This window comes from Panthera tigris, chromosome F2 (genome assembly GCF_018350195.1).
Source record: "Panthera tigris isolate Pti1 chromosome F2, P.tigris_Pti1_mat1.1, whole genome shotgun sequence".
Taxonomy (NCBI): domain Eukaryota; kingdom Metazoa; phylum Chordata; class Mammalia; order Carnivora; family Felidae; genus Panthera; species Panthera tigris.
Window position 1 is genome coordinate 36,867,490 of NC_056676.1, and position 14,580 is coordinate 36,882,069.

Here is a 14,580-nt window from a genome sequence, read left to right on the forward strand (position 1 = left end):
GTCGTGAGAGGGAACAAAGCTGGAGGCATACTTCCTGATCTCAAAGTATATTACAAAGCTATATTAATCAAAATTATTTGCTATTGGCATAAAAAGACACGTGGATCAATCAAAAATGATAGACCAGAAATAAATGCATTTATGCTCAATTTTTGATGAAGGATCCATGAATATATAACAGGGAAAAGATAGTCTCTTCATAAATGATTATAGGAAAACTGAACAGCCACATGCCAAAGAATGAAACTGGACTACTATCTCGCTCCATACACAAAAATCAACTAAAAATGGATTAAAGACTTAAATGTAAGACCTGAAACCATGAAAACTCCTAGAAGAAAACATAGGAGTTAATAAGCTTCTTTGTATTAATCATGACAATGATAAGTGCAATTAATTACATCAACCTAAAAAGCTTCATCAAAAGCAGCCATCAACCAAACAAAAAGGCAACTTATGGAATGGGAGAAAATATATGCAAGTCATATATCTGATAAGGGGTTAATATCCTATATAAAGAATTCCAACTCAACAGCAAAAAACAATCCAATCTAAAAAACAAGCAGAGGAGCTGAATAGACCTTTTTTCAAAGAATATATACAAATGGCCAACAAGTACATGAAAAGGTGGTCAACATCAATAATCTTCCATGAGGATCTAGCAATAGTACATTTATTCTTTTTATTTTGATGGGGGGGGGGCAGCAGGAAACAGGCAGAGAGGGAGAAAGAATTCTAAGCAGGCTCTGCACCAGTAGTACTGAGCCCAATACAGAGCTTGAACCCACGAACCATGAGATCATGACCTGAACCAAAACCAAGAGTTAGACACTTAACCGACTGAGCCACCCAGGCACCCCAAGGCTATTACAATTCTAATGTACAAGGTTGTCTTTATACAAAATTTGAAAAAAGGCATTTTTTTCTGTCTCCCTTTAACATGGAAGACAATCTTATCACTTACCCTTTGCAGATAGGAAAACTAGGACTCTAAGAAGCTCAAAACAGAGGTACACCCAGCTCAGTAAGATCACCAAGTAAGTCTTCCCATTATACAAGCTTGAAGAAGTCTTCCATATTGTCTTTTCTAGTACTAGAATGATATGTGGTGACATCTTCATCACAGAAATCCATTTCATTTGGGTCACTTCAGCTCAAGGAAGGCTATGGTATAGTGGGCGGGGGGGGGGGGGGGGAAGTATGCTCTGATACGTGTATGATCTTCCAATCTATTCAGCAAGGTGCAGAACAGTGTATATATTATGCTATCATTTTTGTAGGAAATTACTGAAAATAATATGCATAAAAATTTTAATAGGAAATCTCCAGAAAGACTCATAAGAAAGAAGGATCATAGTTGTTTTTTGTTTTTTTTTTTTTTTTTTGAGGGGAACCAAGTAGCTAGACCAGTCGTAGAAGGGAGACTTTAATTTCTTATCCTTTTATAGTTTTAGCATTTTGAATTGTGACTATGTTAAGTATTCAATAAGTAAACAACCACGTTTAAAAATGAAAAAATTACCATAAGACATGAGATGACAAAGACTGGAAACTGAATAATACTGTCACACACAAAAGAAATGGGAATTCTGTGCATTTTATTCAACAAATCTAGGGCCTAAAACATTTGTAATTTAAATCTCTTCTATGTACTTTACGTATATATCCTAGAGGAAAAGGACATAAATGCTTGATGGAAATGTTTTCCTGTGACTTCTTCATAAAATCCTCAGTTATCTTCTCCTCCTTACATTAGGATTGTATCTGCAAAGAAAAAAATAAAGTTAAAGGATTAGATAAATGATGGCATTTCTTTCACTTTTAAAGTTAAAGAGCTTTCAAAATATAGTTACACTCTGGCAAACAATGAGCATGCCAATTTTATCCTTAGGATCATACATTAAGCACTGATATTTTTACTTTCTTTTATCCTTTTGATGTTGGTTGGATGAATATTTGGTAAAAATAAAACATCATCAACAATAACAAAAAGTCCTGTAAAAGCATTAAAATAATTAATGAAAACAGTTTAAAACTAAGTATGTTTCCACCTTTCCCAGTATGGCTTCAGACTCCTCCAACTCCCAACTAAAGTATAACATCTGCATAAGAGAGTATAATGAGCCAAAAGTAAGACTTATTTATAAAATTTTCTCCTACAGTATTTCAACAAATTTAGCTGGCAACCATATATTCTCCTTTACTTAAAAATCAGCACCATATGTCACCATTTTCACCAATGATATATACTGTTAATAATAAAATTAAAGAATCAAATTGGCTGCAAAACAAACTCTGAGACAGTACTTCTCGGTTCTGCCTTTAAGTAAATTTGGGAAAATGTTATTCTCCCCTAGCCAGTATCTACCTAGCAGTAGGAAAAGTAATTTTATCTTATACTATTTGTGAGTATTTGAGAGCTAATTATTATAAGGTTTCCGGCCTGCAGGAATGCTGAAAATGTGTTAAGTCAGAATTAAATTATAATCATCCATTATAAAGCCTCTAAACCTCCCACAAAAACCTGATTTGAAACTCTAATCCAGCCTCTTGTTTTTATGCTTGTGCCAACTAAAACTAAACAAATGCTCTGGTATTTTGTCTTAACTCAAAACCCATTCATTCATAATTCTACTCAGAGCTGAAAATCTCACAAATGTATCCAGCCAAATTCACCCAGTGCGGGACCCTTCTTTTGCATGAATGCCCCCATACAAATTTTAAATATCATGTGATACAGGTTCAACTGAATCAACCCCAAACCTCAAAGACATATCTAGCAAACCTAATTAAGAGGTGCTCAAAGTAAAAATACATACATTAAAAACAAAACATTATTTAGGTGAAGGGACTAAACGTCTATTTCTAAAGTCAGAAGAAATGAAAATTTAATCTCTGAGTAAAATGGTATTTTATATACATCTCAAAGATTCAAGAGAAAACAAATTAAACTTTACCTAAAGAGATCATCAGCAAGTGACTCTTCTTTTGCATGTTGATTTTGTACCTGTCAAAATTGACACAATATCAAACATTTGTTTAACGACAAATGTATGGTTCATCAACTGCTATATACTGGGTAGTCACAGTTATCTTTGAGATTTCAATATCCATAAGGTCACCAGGTTTACGAGTTCTTGCCTCTACCAGTATCTCCCCCATTCACCAGATCCTCTCCATTTTCACTTCCTGCCAAAAATTCTGCAAATGTCCTCTAATTAAACAGCATATTCCAGTTAATCCCTTCCCAAAGGCAACCGACATAAGTATATATTGCTAGCTTATTGAGTTTTTAAATATTTTTTTCCAACAAAATGCTTTAAACAAATTAAGTGTTTTGCGGTCACAGGACTACTGAAGGGGCTGAGATGGCAAAATCTACCCCCATCTTCAACCAGAGCAGCCTCCAGCTGCAATGGTTTTCTTCCCCAAGGTCCCAAGTCAGACTCTGAGGCTGATGCTTAGTTACTTTACTGACAAAAAAGTATTTTCAACATAAGCTTGCCAAACTTCTAATGAACCGCTGAGAGGCAGGAACAGAAAAACTCTGTGCTGGGTACCTCTTTCTAAAGTGTAGCTATGATCCTACCATGTGCCATTCAAAACCCTTCAGTGACTTCTTCCACCTACCAAAGGAAACACAAACTCTTGAGTTTGACCCCTAAAATGGGAAAAGACCTTCATAATCTGGCTCCATTCTACATTCTCAGTCATTTCTTACCTCCCTCTTCATAAACCCTGTATGTCTGTTAAAACTCAATCACAAAACAACCAACCAACCAGACTCACCTCCCAACAAATATCTCATCCCTCTCTGCTTTTGTTCATATTTTTCTCTCTGCCCAGAAGATTACCTCTTTTCTTTCCCTCTTCCCATATCTGACAATCTTTCAGTGTGCATTCATTCAATAATAATTTAGGGCCTACTATGTGCCCAGGAACATGTTCACCTCTTTACCAATGATTATCCAATCCTCTTCATTTAAAAATAACGTCTGCTATGAAGAACCCCCATAAAACTTCAGCTCTACAACTCAGATTTGTCGTATCAATTTCCACCCTGTATCATATCTTCCCTAAAAGACCAGAAGTTCCTTGAATGTACATACTGTTTATTTTTATGTTAATAACTTACATTTGTGTATTTCCAGACACTATCTTAAAAGTCTTTATAAAAAAAATCTCATTTAATCTTCATATAACTTCATTACTACTATTAGACTATTATCCTAGTTTTAACCAATAAGGGAACAAAGAGTTAGGTTAAGTAACTTAAGGTTGTCGTATGAAGAACAGGATTTGACCAGGTCTTCGTAAGTAAGAAGAGCACCACCAAGTCTTAACAGGCTATTACAGAGCTTCTGAATCTGTGGAAAGGGCCTAGATGAAGGACTTGCAGGGATTCTTCCAGAATGGTTTTCTATTCATAGAGGGAAATATCAAAACGAAATTACATCTTTCCACATTTTCTAATAGGTATAGCAGCACATAAATGGGAAGATAATGATTTTTATCAAGGAGCTGTCAAAAAAGTGGATAGTATCATTATCATAATTATCCTTAAAGGCTTCCCGGCAGGGATGCTAATTTTAAAGTTATAATAAAGAACAATTGTAAAGAAAAATCAGCTTTATTTCATGTGTCTTAGTAGAAACATTAAGTAAAATAGTATTAAGAAATAGAAATCCTCATATTACTGACATTTTTTTAAAGGTTTGGGAGAATGACATCTCCAGTCTTTCAAAATTCCAATCAGGTTGGATAATGTCTCAAAGAATTATTATGTTTAATGCACAGAATGAAAATATCCTAAACTGAAGAACACTTCAGGAACAGATTCAGTGATTATGAAAACAAAGACTGGTCTACAGCAGAAGCACCAAAGGAAGAACTGACAAAGAATGAAAGAAAGGCAAAAGATACTTAAGAACAGTGGCTGGGACCAGCCTGGGGAAGTATGATGTCAAAGCAGTAACATACTTCTATACAGACAGTGTAGTTGCACAACAAAGTCAACTCTATTATCTTAAAGAGTGAATCCAACCTAGTTCACCTAAAATTGTTCTAGCAAAGAGAGATTTGGTGGAATAAATCTGGAACACAGACTCTACTAATTCTAATCAAATAAACAAAAGACCGAAAAAAGTCAGCAGCTACACTGTCATTCTCTCAACCCTCCCCGTCCAAGAACAAGTTAAAACCTTACAGCCATAATAATCAAGGAGCCACAGGCTTGAAAAAAGTGGCCTGCAAAGAACCAAAAGATTGATGCAGATGTTTCTAACACTGCCCCAGCACATGAAACAATGCCACAGAACTAAAACCAACCTGAGAATGCTTACCAATACTCCAATTTTGGGAAAAAGCAGCCTGAGCAGGCAAAAGAAAACACCGCTGGTGGGCTGCTGGGAAGGGACAAATGGCACGGGGAAGTGAGTGGTACTAACACTGACCAGGCACAGGCTCCACACATCCCTGACAAATTAGGTAAACAACCTAAAATGGCAGGTGATTGTCTTCTGGGAGAAGATACACTCCCTGGTACACATTTAATTCCAACCCCAGGAAAGCGATGCACAGGTCCAGCTGAGCCTTTCCTTTCCTGGATTCAAAGTCTCCAGGCAACAGAAACCAGATGCGACATGCACTGCAGCCCCAAGCACACTGCCACACTGACGGTACAGAGGCACGAGGGTCATTCCGTTCTCCACCAGAAAGCTAAGAGCTCGGGTAGGAGTAATTTCAACTACATTCACTTTTTGCCTCACAAACTGTCTTTAGATTGTAATCCCTGCATAAAATAGCACAGGATGCTTCGCAAAGCAAACAGTATCTGGACAGGGTATTTCACTCCAAACAGCTGCCAAGATCATAGAAAACCACAAACTGCTCCACATACCAAAGGGGAAACAAAGGACAGCAACTGGAAGAGAACATGCAAAATAAATGAAGAACTTAGTCTGCAAGAAATAACAATCCAAGGATCAAAAAATAAAGTTAATAACAACATGAAAGCAATAAAAGGAGAACCAAAAAGTGAGATGACAAAACACAATGACAATGAGAAGGGAACAAATGCTAAAACACTGAGACCTATTAATAACACCATTTCAGAATCAAATAAATTAGAAATAGCTAACACTGACTCTTTCCATGGTTATAAATGCTTTATAAATAGCATCTTACTTAATCCTCACAAAAATTCTGTGAAACGGAGGTACTATTATTATTCCCATTCTACACAGGAAGAAACACAAGCATAAAGTAATCAAGTAATCCACTCAGGATCATATAGCTGACAAAGAATAACACAGACACAACTGAAATTTGAATTTTTGACACAGTGAAAGAGCTTAAGAAAACCACAGGGAGTGCGGAAGAAATGGGTATAGAGAGTAAAGGTGATCTAATAAAAGGATGGTTACGTCTTAAATATACAGAACCCAGCAAATAGAAAAATGCTTTCAAAGATGTAACAGAAGAGTTCCTTGAAATAAAAAGAAATGCATCTGCAGATCAAAATAACATACTGTATTTCAGGGAAAACAAATGGAGAACTGGGCAACACCAAGGCACATTCTCACTGCTTCTGACTTGCAAGTGCAAATCACCTTTAAAAGGGAGGTAAGAAAGGACTGTCAGAAGATGGGCGGGGGCGGGGAGAATGGAGGAAGTACAATCTCCTCACTGTTGACAGCAGGGAGCCAAAAACCATCTAAAATCAAATAGGCAGTTTGAAACAAATACTGATTCTAATCTGATAGTGGTTTTTTTTTCGTATCTATCACCCCTTGGTCTTAGACGCATCTCAGAAAACAAAATATCTTGAGAAGAAACATTTGCACAAATTCAGCAATGCTTTCAGCTTTACTTTCTTCTATCGATCCTCCCCTTCTCTTGCACGCTGTCCCAGCTATTACTCCTCCTCAATAAAGAGACATCTGGAATAGTTTACTGAATTTACATGGGTTATTTCTGGACTTCAGGATTGTAACCTCATCATTCTTTTGGGCAGTACCATAATTCTTTGAAATGCACATTTTAAATAGTAAGGCCATTTATTCTTTCAAAAAAGAAAGGAGGAAAGATGTCATTTTCATTCTTCCATTTTTTGACACTACATATCCTGAGTGACCTTAAACCACCTCCATTTTGTGGTGACCTTTGTAACAATTTTTTAATTAAAAAGCATTTTTAAAAACAAATTGCTAAAGACATTAAACCCACAATGAAGAAGAATAAAAACCCTGAGAAGTTAACAACACAGCCAGCTTTTGCCCTCCTCTGTGGGTATCCACAAACCATAAAAAAACTGGGCTCTGCCTTTGATGTCTGCATGGGTGATGAGTGATATGAAAGAAAATCAAAGATGAGGAATCTAAGAAAAGACTCCAGCATTTAAGGGAGAAAGAGGAGTAAAGTCTACAACACAAAAGAAGGTAAGAGAGAAACTTGTCTGCCCTGACCCTAGCACAGGGTGAAGGAAAGAAAAAAACTATCAAGTTTATAATGACAAGCTGGCCTTCACTCAGGTTTCTGAGTACTTTAGGTGATCCTAGGAATTAACTACCTAGGTAATCCAAGAAAATCACCAGTTGAGGCTAAAGTGGTTTCCTAGTAGTAGAACAAGACTGGCAGACACAACATATCTTTTCTGGAGGATTAGAACTCAAGGAATTCCCACAGATCAAACTACAAGGAAAATGAGTGGTTCACATAAAAAGATCACAAAATATGTACTTGGAAACAAGGCTCCATAGGAGATGATTAGCACAAACATAAATAGCAACAAGCATTTTAGGCACAGAAAACAAAAGAAGAGCTTACAAATATCAGCAGGGAACAAGAAGATTTAGAAATGAATGAAACAGACATCCAAAATTGAAAAAATACAATAGGCTAAGTGAAAACTTAATAAATGGGTGGGCATACCAACTAGACAGAGTGGAAGGGAAAAGTACCAAACTGGAAGACAATGTGGAGAAGTTACCAAGAAATAAATTTCAGAGAGGAAAAAAAAAAAAAGATAAAATATATATAAAATAAGATAAAGAAAGGGATATAAAATTGTAGAGTTCAGGGAAGAGTTATTATCCTCACCCCTCAATTACCAAGTGGCCCTACTTCAAATAGCCTGCTGAGACAACTTATCTGGAGCCCACCTTTGGGTTCCAGGAGCACTGGACAATCAGGCAATACAAAGACTAAGAAGAAAACATTCTAACCCTAGAGGAGGCCTTTGATTATCTCTCAATTCAATAGTCCTATGTTTCTGAAATCTTAACTTCCATGCAGTAACTTCCTCTATAGCAGAAGTTGTCCACTTTACTTAATTTTATTAAATTCTCCAGTTAAAAAAAAAGTCAGGGGTTGAAAGAATTATGAATCAGGTAGATGGTCTTTTTACATAATATCCACTAGGACTCAAAACACCTAGGAAGAAAGTAAAAAAAAGAGAAGCACAGGGGACCCTGAGGGGGCTCAGTCGGTTGAGCGTCTGTCTGACTCTTTATTTCAGCTCAGGTCATGATCTCACAGTTCGTGAGATCAAGCCCCATGGGACTCAGCAATGACAGCATAGAGCCTGCTTGGCATTCTTTCTCTCCCTCTCTCTCTGCCCCTCTCCCACCCCCATGCACACGTGCTCTCTTAGAAAATTTGAAAGAAAAGAGAAGCTTATTTTTTTAATCTTTCCTGTGAGTTCTCATTATAGCAGTATATAAATATATACAGCTGTTATGTGTAAACAGTGAGTTCTTGAAAATCACATTCTAACATGGAGAGCTGTAAAGCAGTTTATATTTTCCCAAAAGAGCAATGTCATAACTGAGATTTGGTTTCCTGAGACTTAGGCAACATATTAGTTGTAGATATGATTGAAGACATGCCATAAGGCAAGTATGCGAAATTATAAAACTTTAAAGCAATTTCAAGTATCAAAATTATGCTGCTGATCCTAGTTTAGGGTTTTGAACATGAATTGATTATATTAAGTACCCTACTGTAAAGTGATAGGAAGACACACTCTGACATAATATGTGCTTGATCAGAAATCTGTATGTTTGAACATATAAATAAAAATGAAATGAAAAATGATTGGGATTTGCTTTAAAATATTCCAGAAAGAAAAATACTCCAGAAAGAAAAAAAAGTTGAGAAAGGCAACAGATGAAGCAAGATGTGCAAATCCTGATATCTGTTGAACCTGTGTTTGAGGTTTGTTTCATTCCTCTCTTTGTGTATGTTTGAAAACTTTTCATAATTAAAAGTTTTAAGAATATGAACTAAATGTAAATAATTACTACTTAATAATCAACCAACATTATTTAATGATTTCTCTTACCTTCTTAAAACTTAGACTCTGGGGAAAAATGAGATGGATCAGTAACAACTGCCCATGGGAGGAGGCATTAAGGCAAGGTTCTCACAGCAAACAGTTGTCAATAGTATAACTGGCTTGAGATTCCCCCACTTCACCATCGAGATGGTATGTTCATGTATCATTGAACCAAAGTGTGAAAGTGTAACTAGAGAGAATGAAGTTGGACTCTAACCTTACACCCCTTATGAAAATTAACTCAAAATCAAAGATCTAAATATAAGGGCTAAACTATAATACTCTTAGAAGAAAAAAGGGAAAAACATCCTGACATTTGATTTGGGAACGATTTCTTGGATATAATACCAAAAGCACAGGTAAGCAACAACAAAACTGATAAACTGAACTACATCAAAATTTAAAATTTCTGTGCATCAAAATACAAAATCAACAGAGTGAAAAGGCAACCCAGAGAAAGGGAAAATACTTGCAAATCATATATGTGATAATAGGGACTAATATCCAAAATATACAAAGAACACCCATAATTCAAAAACAACAAAAGATAAACAATCTGATAATCAGAAGAGATTTTTGAATACATATTTCTCCAAACAAGATACACAAATGGCCAATAAGCATATGAGAAGATGCTCAACATCATTAATCATTAGCAAAGTGCAAATCAAAACCACATTGAGATTCACACCAGTTAAATGTGCATTATCAAAAAAAAAAAACTAAATGAAGTGCTAGAGAGGCTGTGGAGAAACCGGAACCCTTGCACATATTAGTGGGAATGCAAAATGGTGAAGTTGCTATGGAAAAATTATGGCAATTCCTTAAAAAATTAATATACAAGAAAAAAGAGATACAATAGAAAAACAGGAACAAGGTAATACTAAAATAAGGACTGAGAAATTCTCAGAACTGCTGAAAGATAATTCCAGATTTGGAAAGCCCAGTTCACTCACATACTATATAACTGATATTACTTGTAATATCCCCCGTATGACTGTACAACCATCTTTTAACAGTTATCTTTTAGTATTCTTTTATTTTTTGCTGGTTAAATCTCTTTTCTCCCCTTTACATTAGGATGTAAACTTAACTCATTTGTCTGGGTTCCATCTTTTTTAACTAATAAATCTAAAAGTCTCTAAAGAAGCATTATGTAAAGATACAAATTAACCTTAATGCTCTGTAACTCAGGAATTTTCCTTAATGAATGACCTTAGGCCAATTATCTTAAGTTTGGTTTTACGAAGGATGTGCTCTAAAGAAACCACAAGGGACCAGAATGTAAACCAAGCAAGTTACTAGGCCTCACTTCCTACTAACCTCCATTTCCTGCTTTAACCACTCTTCTAATTCTGTATTCTTCCGAGCATGATGAGCTATTAGATCTGATCCTCCAATGATGTGTGGAAGTTTTCCTGCTCCAGGAAATATGACCTGTTAAAAAAAGTAAAAGTAGTAAGATTAGGGGCAACTGTGTGGCTCAGTCAGTTAAGCGTCCAACTCTTGATTTTGGCTCGGATCATGATCTCACAGCTATGAGACTGAGCGCTGAGTCGAGCTCAGTGTGGAGCTTCGAGCCTCTTGGGATTCTCTCTCTCTCCCTTGCTCTTTGCCTCTCCCCCATTCACCCCCCTTCAAAATAAACTTCAAAAAATTTTTTTAATAAAATAAAATTTTTCCAGACTGCTTTCCAGAAGTTTGTACTACTTTATAGCTCTTGGCCATCCCTGGGCCAACAGGCATTGCTTTATCTTTGGTAACTTCATTAATAAAAAAATATGTATCAGGGGTGCCTGGGTGGCTCAGTCGGTTAAGTGTTTGACTCTGTGATTTTAGCTCAGGTCATGATGTCACAGCTTGTGGGTTTGAGCCCTGCGTCGGCTCTGCATTAATGGCACGGAGCCTGCTTGGGATTCTTTCTCTCTCTCTACCCCTTCCACGTTTGCGTGCTCTCTCTTAAAATAAATAAACTTAAAAAAAAAAAAAAAAAGGTATGTCTTTTGAATTTTGATTCAACAATGAGACTTGGTAACATGACACTGAACATGAAATAACCATGCGGTTAAGAATAAATAACCCTGTGGTATTCATGTGCTACACCTGTGGGATGGAAAAGAATTAAGTGGGTGCTATCTAACGGGAGGTATTTCCATCTTCCACTCTAAGTAGAAGAGAGGGGAGTTCAGAACCTTTTACACATTGTCATAGTAGGCAAAAAAATTAACAAATGTTAATAGTAGCTCACATTAGAGAGAAAAAGCTACAAAATACCTCATAGCCACAGCAAGAATCAAACAGATCATATTCTAGTGAAAGGCAGTCTTCCACAGAAACCACTTTTGAAAAAATTAACTGTATTCTGATTAATTGCTTAAGCAAAAGGTAGTAGTAAGTAGTAGGTATGGATCAAGAAGCAAATATCCCAGCAACAGACAACAAAATACAGACTGGATCGGAAATATCCTTTCAGTCATATTGACAAACTAAATACCTTATCAGTTCCTTAAAAAGAAGAAACTCTGGGCTGATGGTAACACTCAGGTACATATTTATATTTTTTGTATATACACATAACAGTAAAATGCCTACTTTTCATTATTTAATGTGCTCAGTTATTTTAAACAGATCTATTATCTTCATAAAGTCCTGAGTTAAGGACTTTCAGGTAGCCAGAGATCATTATTATAAGTAGAAGAACCCTTTCAATATAGCCCAAAGCCTGCCCCTTAAGGTGGAGAAGACCAGGTAAACAGCACCCTTTAAAGAATTCAGTCTCAATGAAATTTGTTTCCATGTATTCTTTATATACTCAACATATATTTTTTCACATATTCATTAACTGTCAGTTTTATGTTCTTACTAGAATAATTTTAACTGTTTTAAGCAGAAGAAATAGTATCAGTTTTCAACATGAACTGCTTTTACTATTTAGCATCAACAGTATTTCTAAAAACATTTCAAACGCTGCCCTCTGGTGATATTGTAGTTAAAGGAATACCGTACCTTTTTGAATTTCTTGAAATTCTTTAATTGACCATAATCACTATTTACACAGGATGTATTTCTGGAGGTAAAGTTACTAACCACCAGTGATCTAAATTCAGTCAGTAACACCTTCCTTGGAAACATATCACCATCACCCTGAAGCTCATCTTTGATCTTAAACGGGGTTACGACGGATACATAAGCAGAAAAGATAAGGAAAAGAAAATTACTTGTTTGGGCATCTACAGAAAAAGTTCAAATACCTGAGAAAAAAACAAAACAAAACAGTAAAAAAGGTTTATTTCTGGCACCCAAACTCTGTATTTGGAAATCAAATCATAACTACTTCAAAACCAGAATATTACTTACTCAAATACTCTATACACTCATCTATGACAGAAGACTAAAACTATCTAGCATTTTTAATTTAGTAGCTTATTCCAATGAATATCATCTCAATACTTCATATTCTATATATTTTCTCAGCAAGGAATCTGTTTTGTCTACTTCTTATCATAAAAACCATGAACTAACATTAGTGTAACAATCTGTTCTACAAGTTCTCATCTATTATATTTAACCTTCCTTGGATTTTCAGTAACATTATTTTTCACATCTCCAAAAATCATTAGTTCTGGACACACTCATTACTCATTAACTGAAAGCCATTTTTTAATTGCAAATTGACAGTATTAAATCAGCCTGAAGATTCCTTCCTGTTACTGGATGAGATTCTTTAGGTCATTTTCTATTAACCAACTAGTTACATATCAACATCGTCAGAGCAACTCAAGACTGACCATCTAAGTTTTTTACTCTTTTACTGCCTATTCAAATGGAAGTTGCTAACAGGACTAAAATAAAGACAGGGAGAGAAAGAAAAAAAGTGGAAAGTCAAAAGACAAGGTTCATCTATTAGTGACAGAATGTAATTAGGAACTCTAATAAATTAACAATGACTTAATACTTTTGTAAATGTGTTTTAGCATTTAGAAATAATTCACATCCATTCCTCTATCTGATATAAATGATCACCCTGTTGGAAAAGTGCTGACCTGATTTTATAAAGACCTGAGGTCCATAACTGTGAAAGTGACTTTTTCAGGATCACACATTTATGCAGAAGGCAGGGAATTATACTCAGGCTTTTTTCTATCCTCTTTTTGCTATATCATGATTATAATATGATCAAATTATTCCTAGAGTAAGCGTAACTATGAAATAGATCAAAATTACACAAAGGGAAATAATGAATCCTAAGAACGTAAACTAATAGTAATTGATCAGATGTTGGTCATGAAGTCAAATCTTTATAAAAATTAAAGAAAAATTTCCTTACAGATAGTTCTTCTTTAGTTGACCACAGTGTATCTTTCTTGAACTCACATTTCTTTCCAATTTCATTTTCTTGCTAAAGAAATAAAAAATACTGTTCATAGAAATTATAAAATGGCAACTTTAAAAATATTCATGTTCTTGACCCAGTTATTTGATTTTCAAGTATCTTTCCTAGAAAAGCTGAGATGAGAATAGAAATCTATGTAAAAAAAGACACTGCAGTAGGAATTACAAGAGCAAAGAGGACACAATCGAAGTTCATACCAGTTATTTTACAATGAGAAGTGACCATAGTATAAATGAAAAAAATGGCTATGAAATTACATTAACAGTTGATTCTAAGTTTGCAGAATAAGAATAAATAAAATACAATATTATCGATGGTTATCTACAGATGGTAGGTAGGATTATCAACAAATTGTTGTTTTGATTTTCTATATTTCTACATAGCTATGTACTACTTTTATACTCTAAAATAAAAACATTTTTAAAGGATTCTATCTAAATTTACACTTAGTATTTAATTTTAAATTGCCCTTAATCCAGGAAAAAGGAAATAGGGTTACGTTAATTACACAAGATATATGTCTGCAATTAAGTGCAAACTGCCTTGTAGTTTCCTTCACATCCAATATCCAGACCAGGTTCCAGACAAGAGCATATTACATAGATGGCTTTCTGACGCTGTCAGTAAAAACTATAATCCCTTGGGTACACTAGGGGAGCATACGATTTTACATCAAATTTTCAATGATTCAATATTAAATCCAGAAAAACTGTAATAAAAAGTTGGAAAGAAAGGACAGAAAAACAAATGTACATTACTTTGTTTTTGCTTAGGGACTAAAAAGAATTAATACTTTTATCAATAGTAAGGTTAAAAATTTATACTAAGCCTACCATGTGCCCTTTCACTA

The 14,580-nt window shown here is 35.2% G+C and overlaps 1 protein-coding gene across 4 annotated transcripts in view; it reads right to left on the reverse strand.

Annotated features, from left to right (window-relative positions):
• Positions 1–1,581: 1,581 nt before the first annotated feature.
• Positions 1,582–14,580, reverse strand: part of NBN (nibrin) — a 50,920-nt gene continuing 37,921 nt past the window's right edge. For all 4 annotated transcript variants that reach the window (XM_007084326.3, XM_042972747.1, XM_042972746.1 and 1 more), the window contains 5 exons: positions 13,665–13,736; positions 12,344–12,499; positions 10,661–10,774; positions 2,958–3,007; positions 1,582–1,764 (listed from right to left, as the gene is read on the reverse strand). In XM_007084326.3, the coding sequence (XP_007084388.3) occupies positions 1,734–1,764; positions 2,958–3,007; positions 10,661–10,774; positions 12,344–12,499; positions 13,665–13,736 (423 nt within the window). In that variant the 3' untranslated portion in view covers positions 1,582–1,733. The remainder of the gene's footprint in view (positions 1,765–2,957; positions 3,008–10,660; positions 10,775–12,343; positions 12,500–13,664; positions 13,737–14,580) is intronic.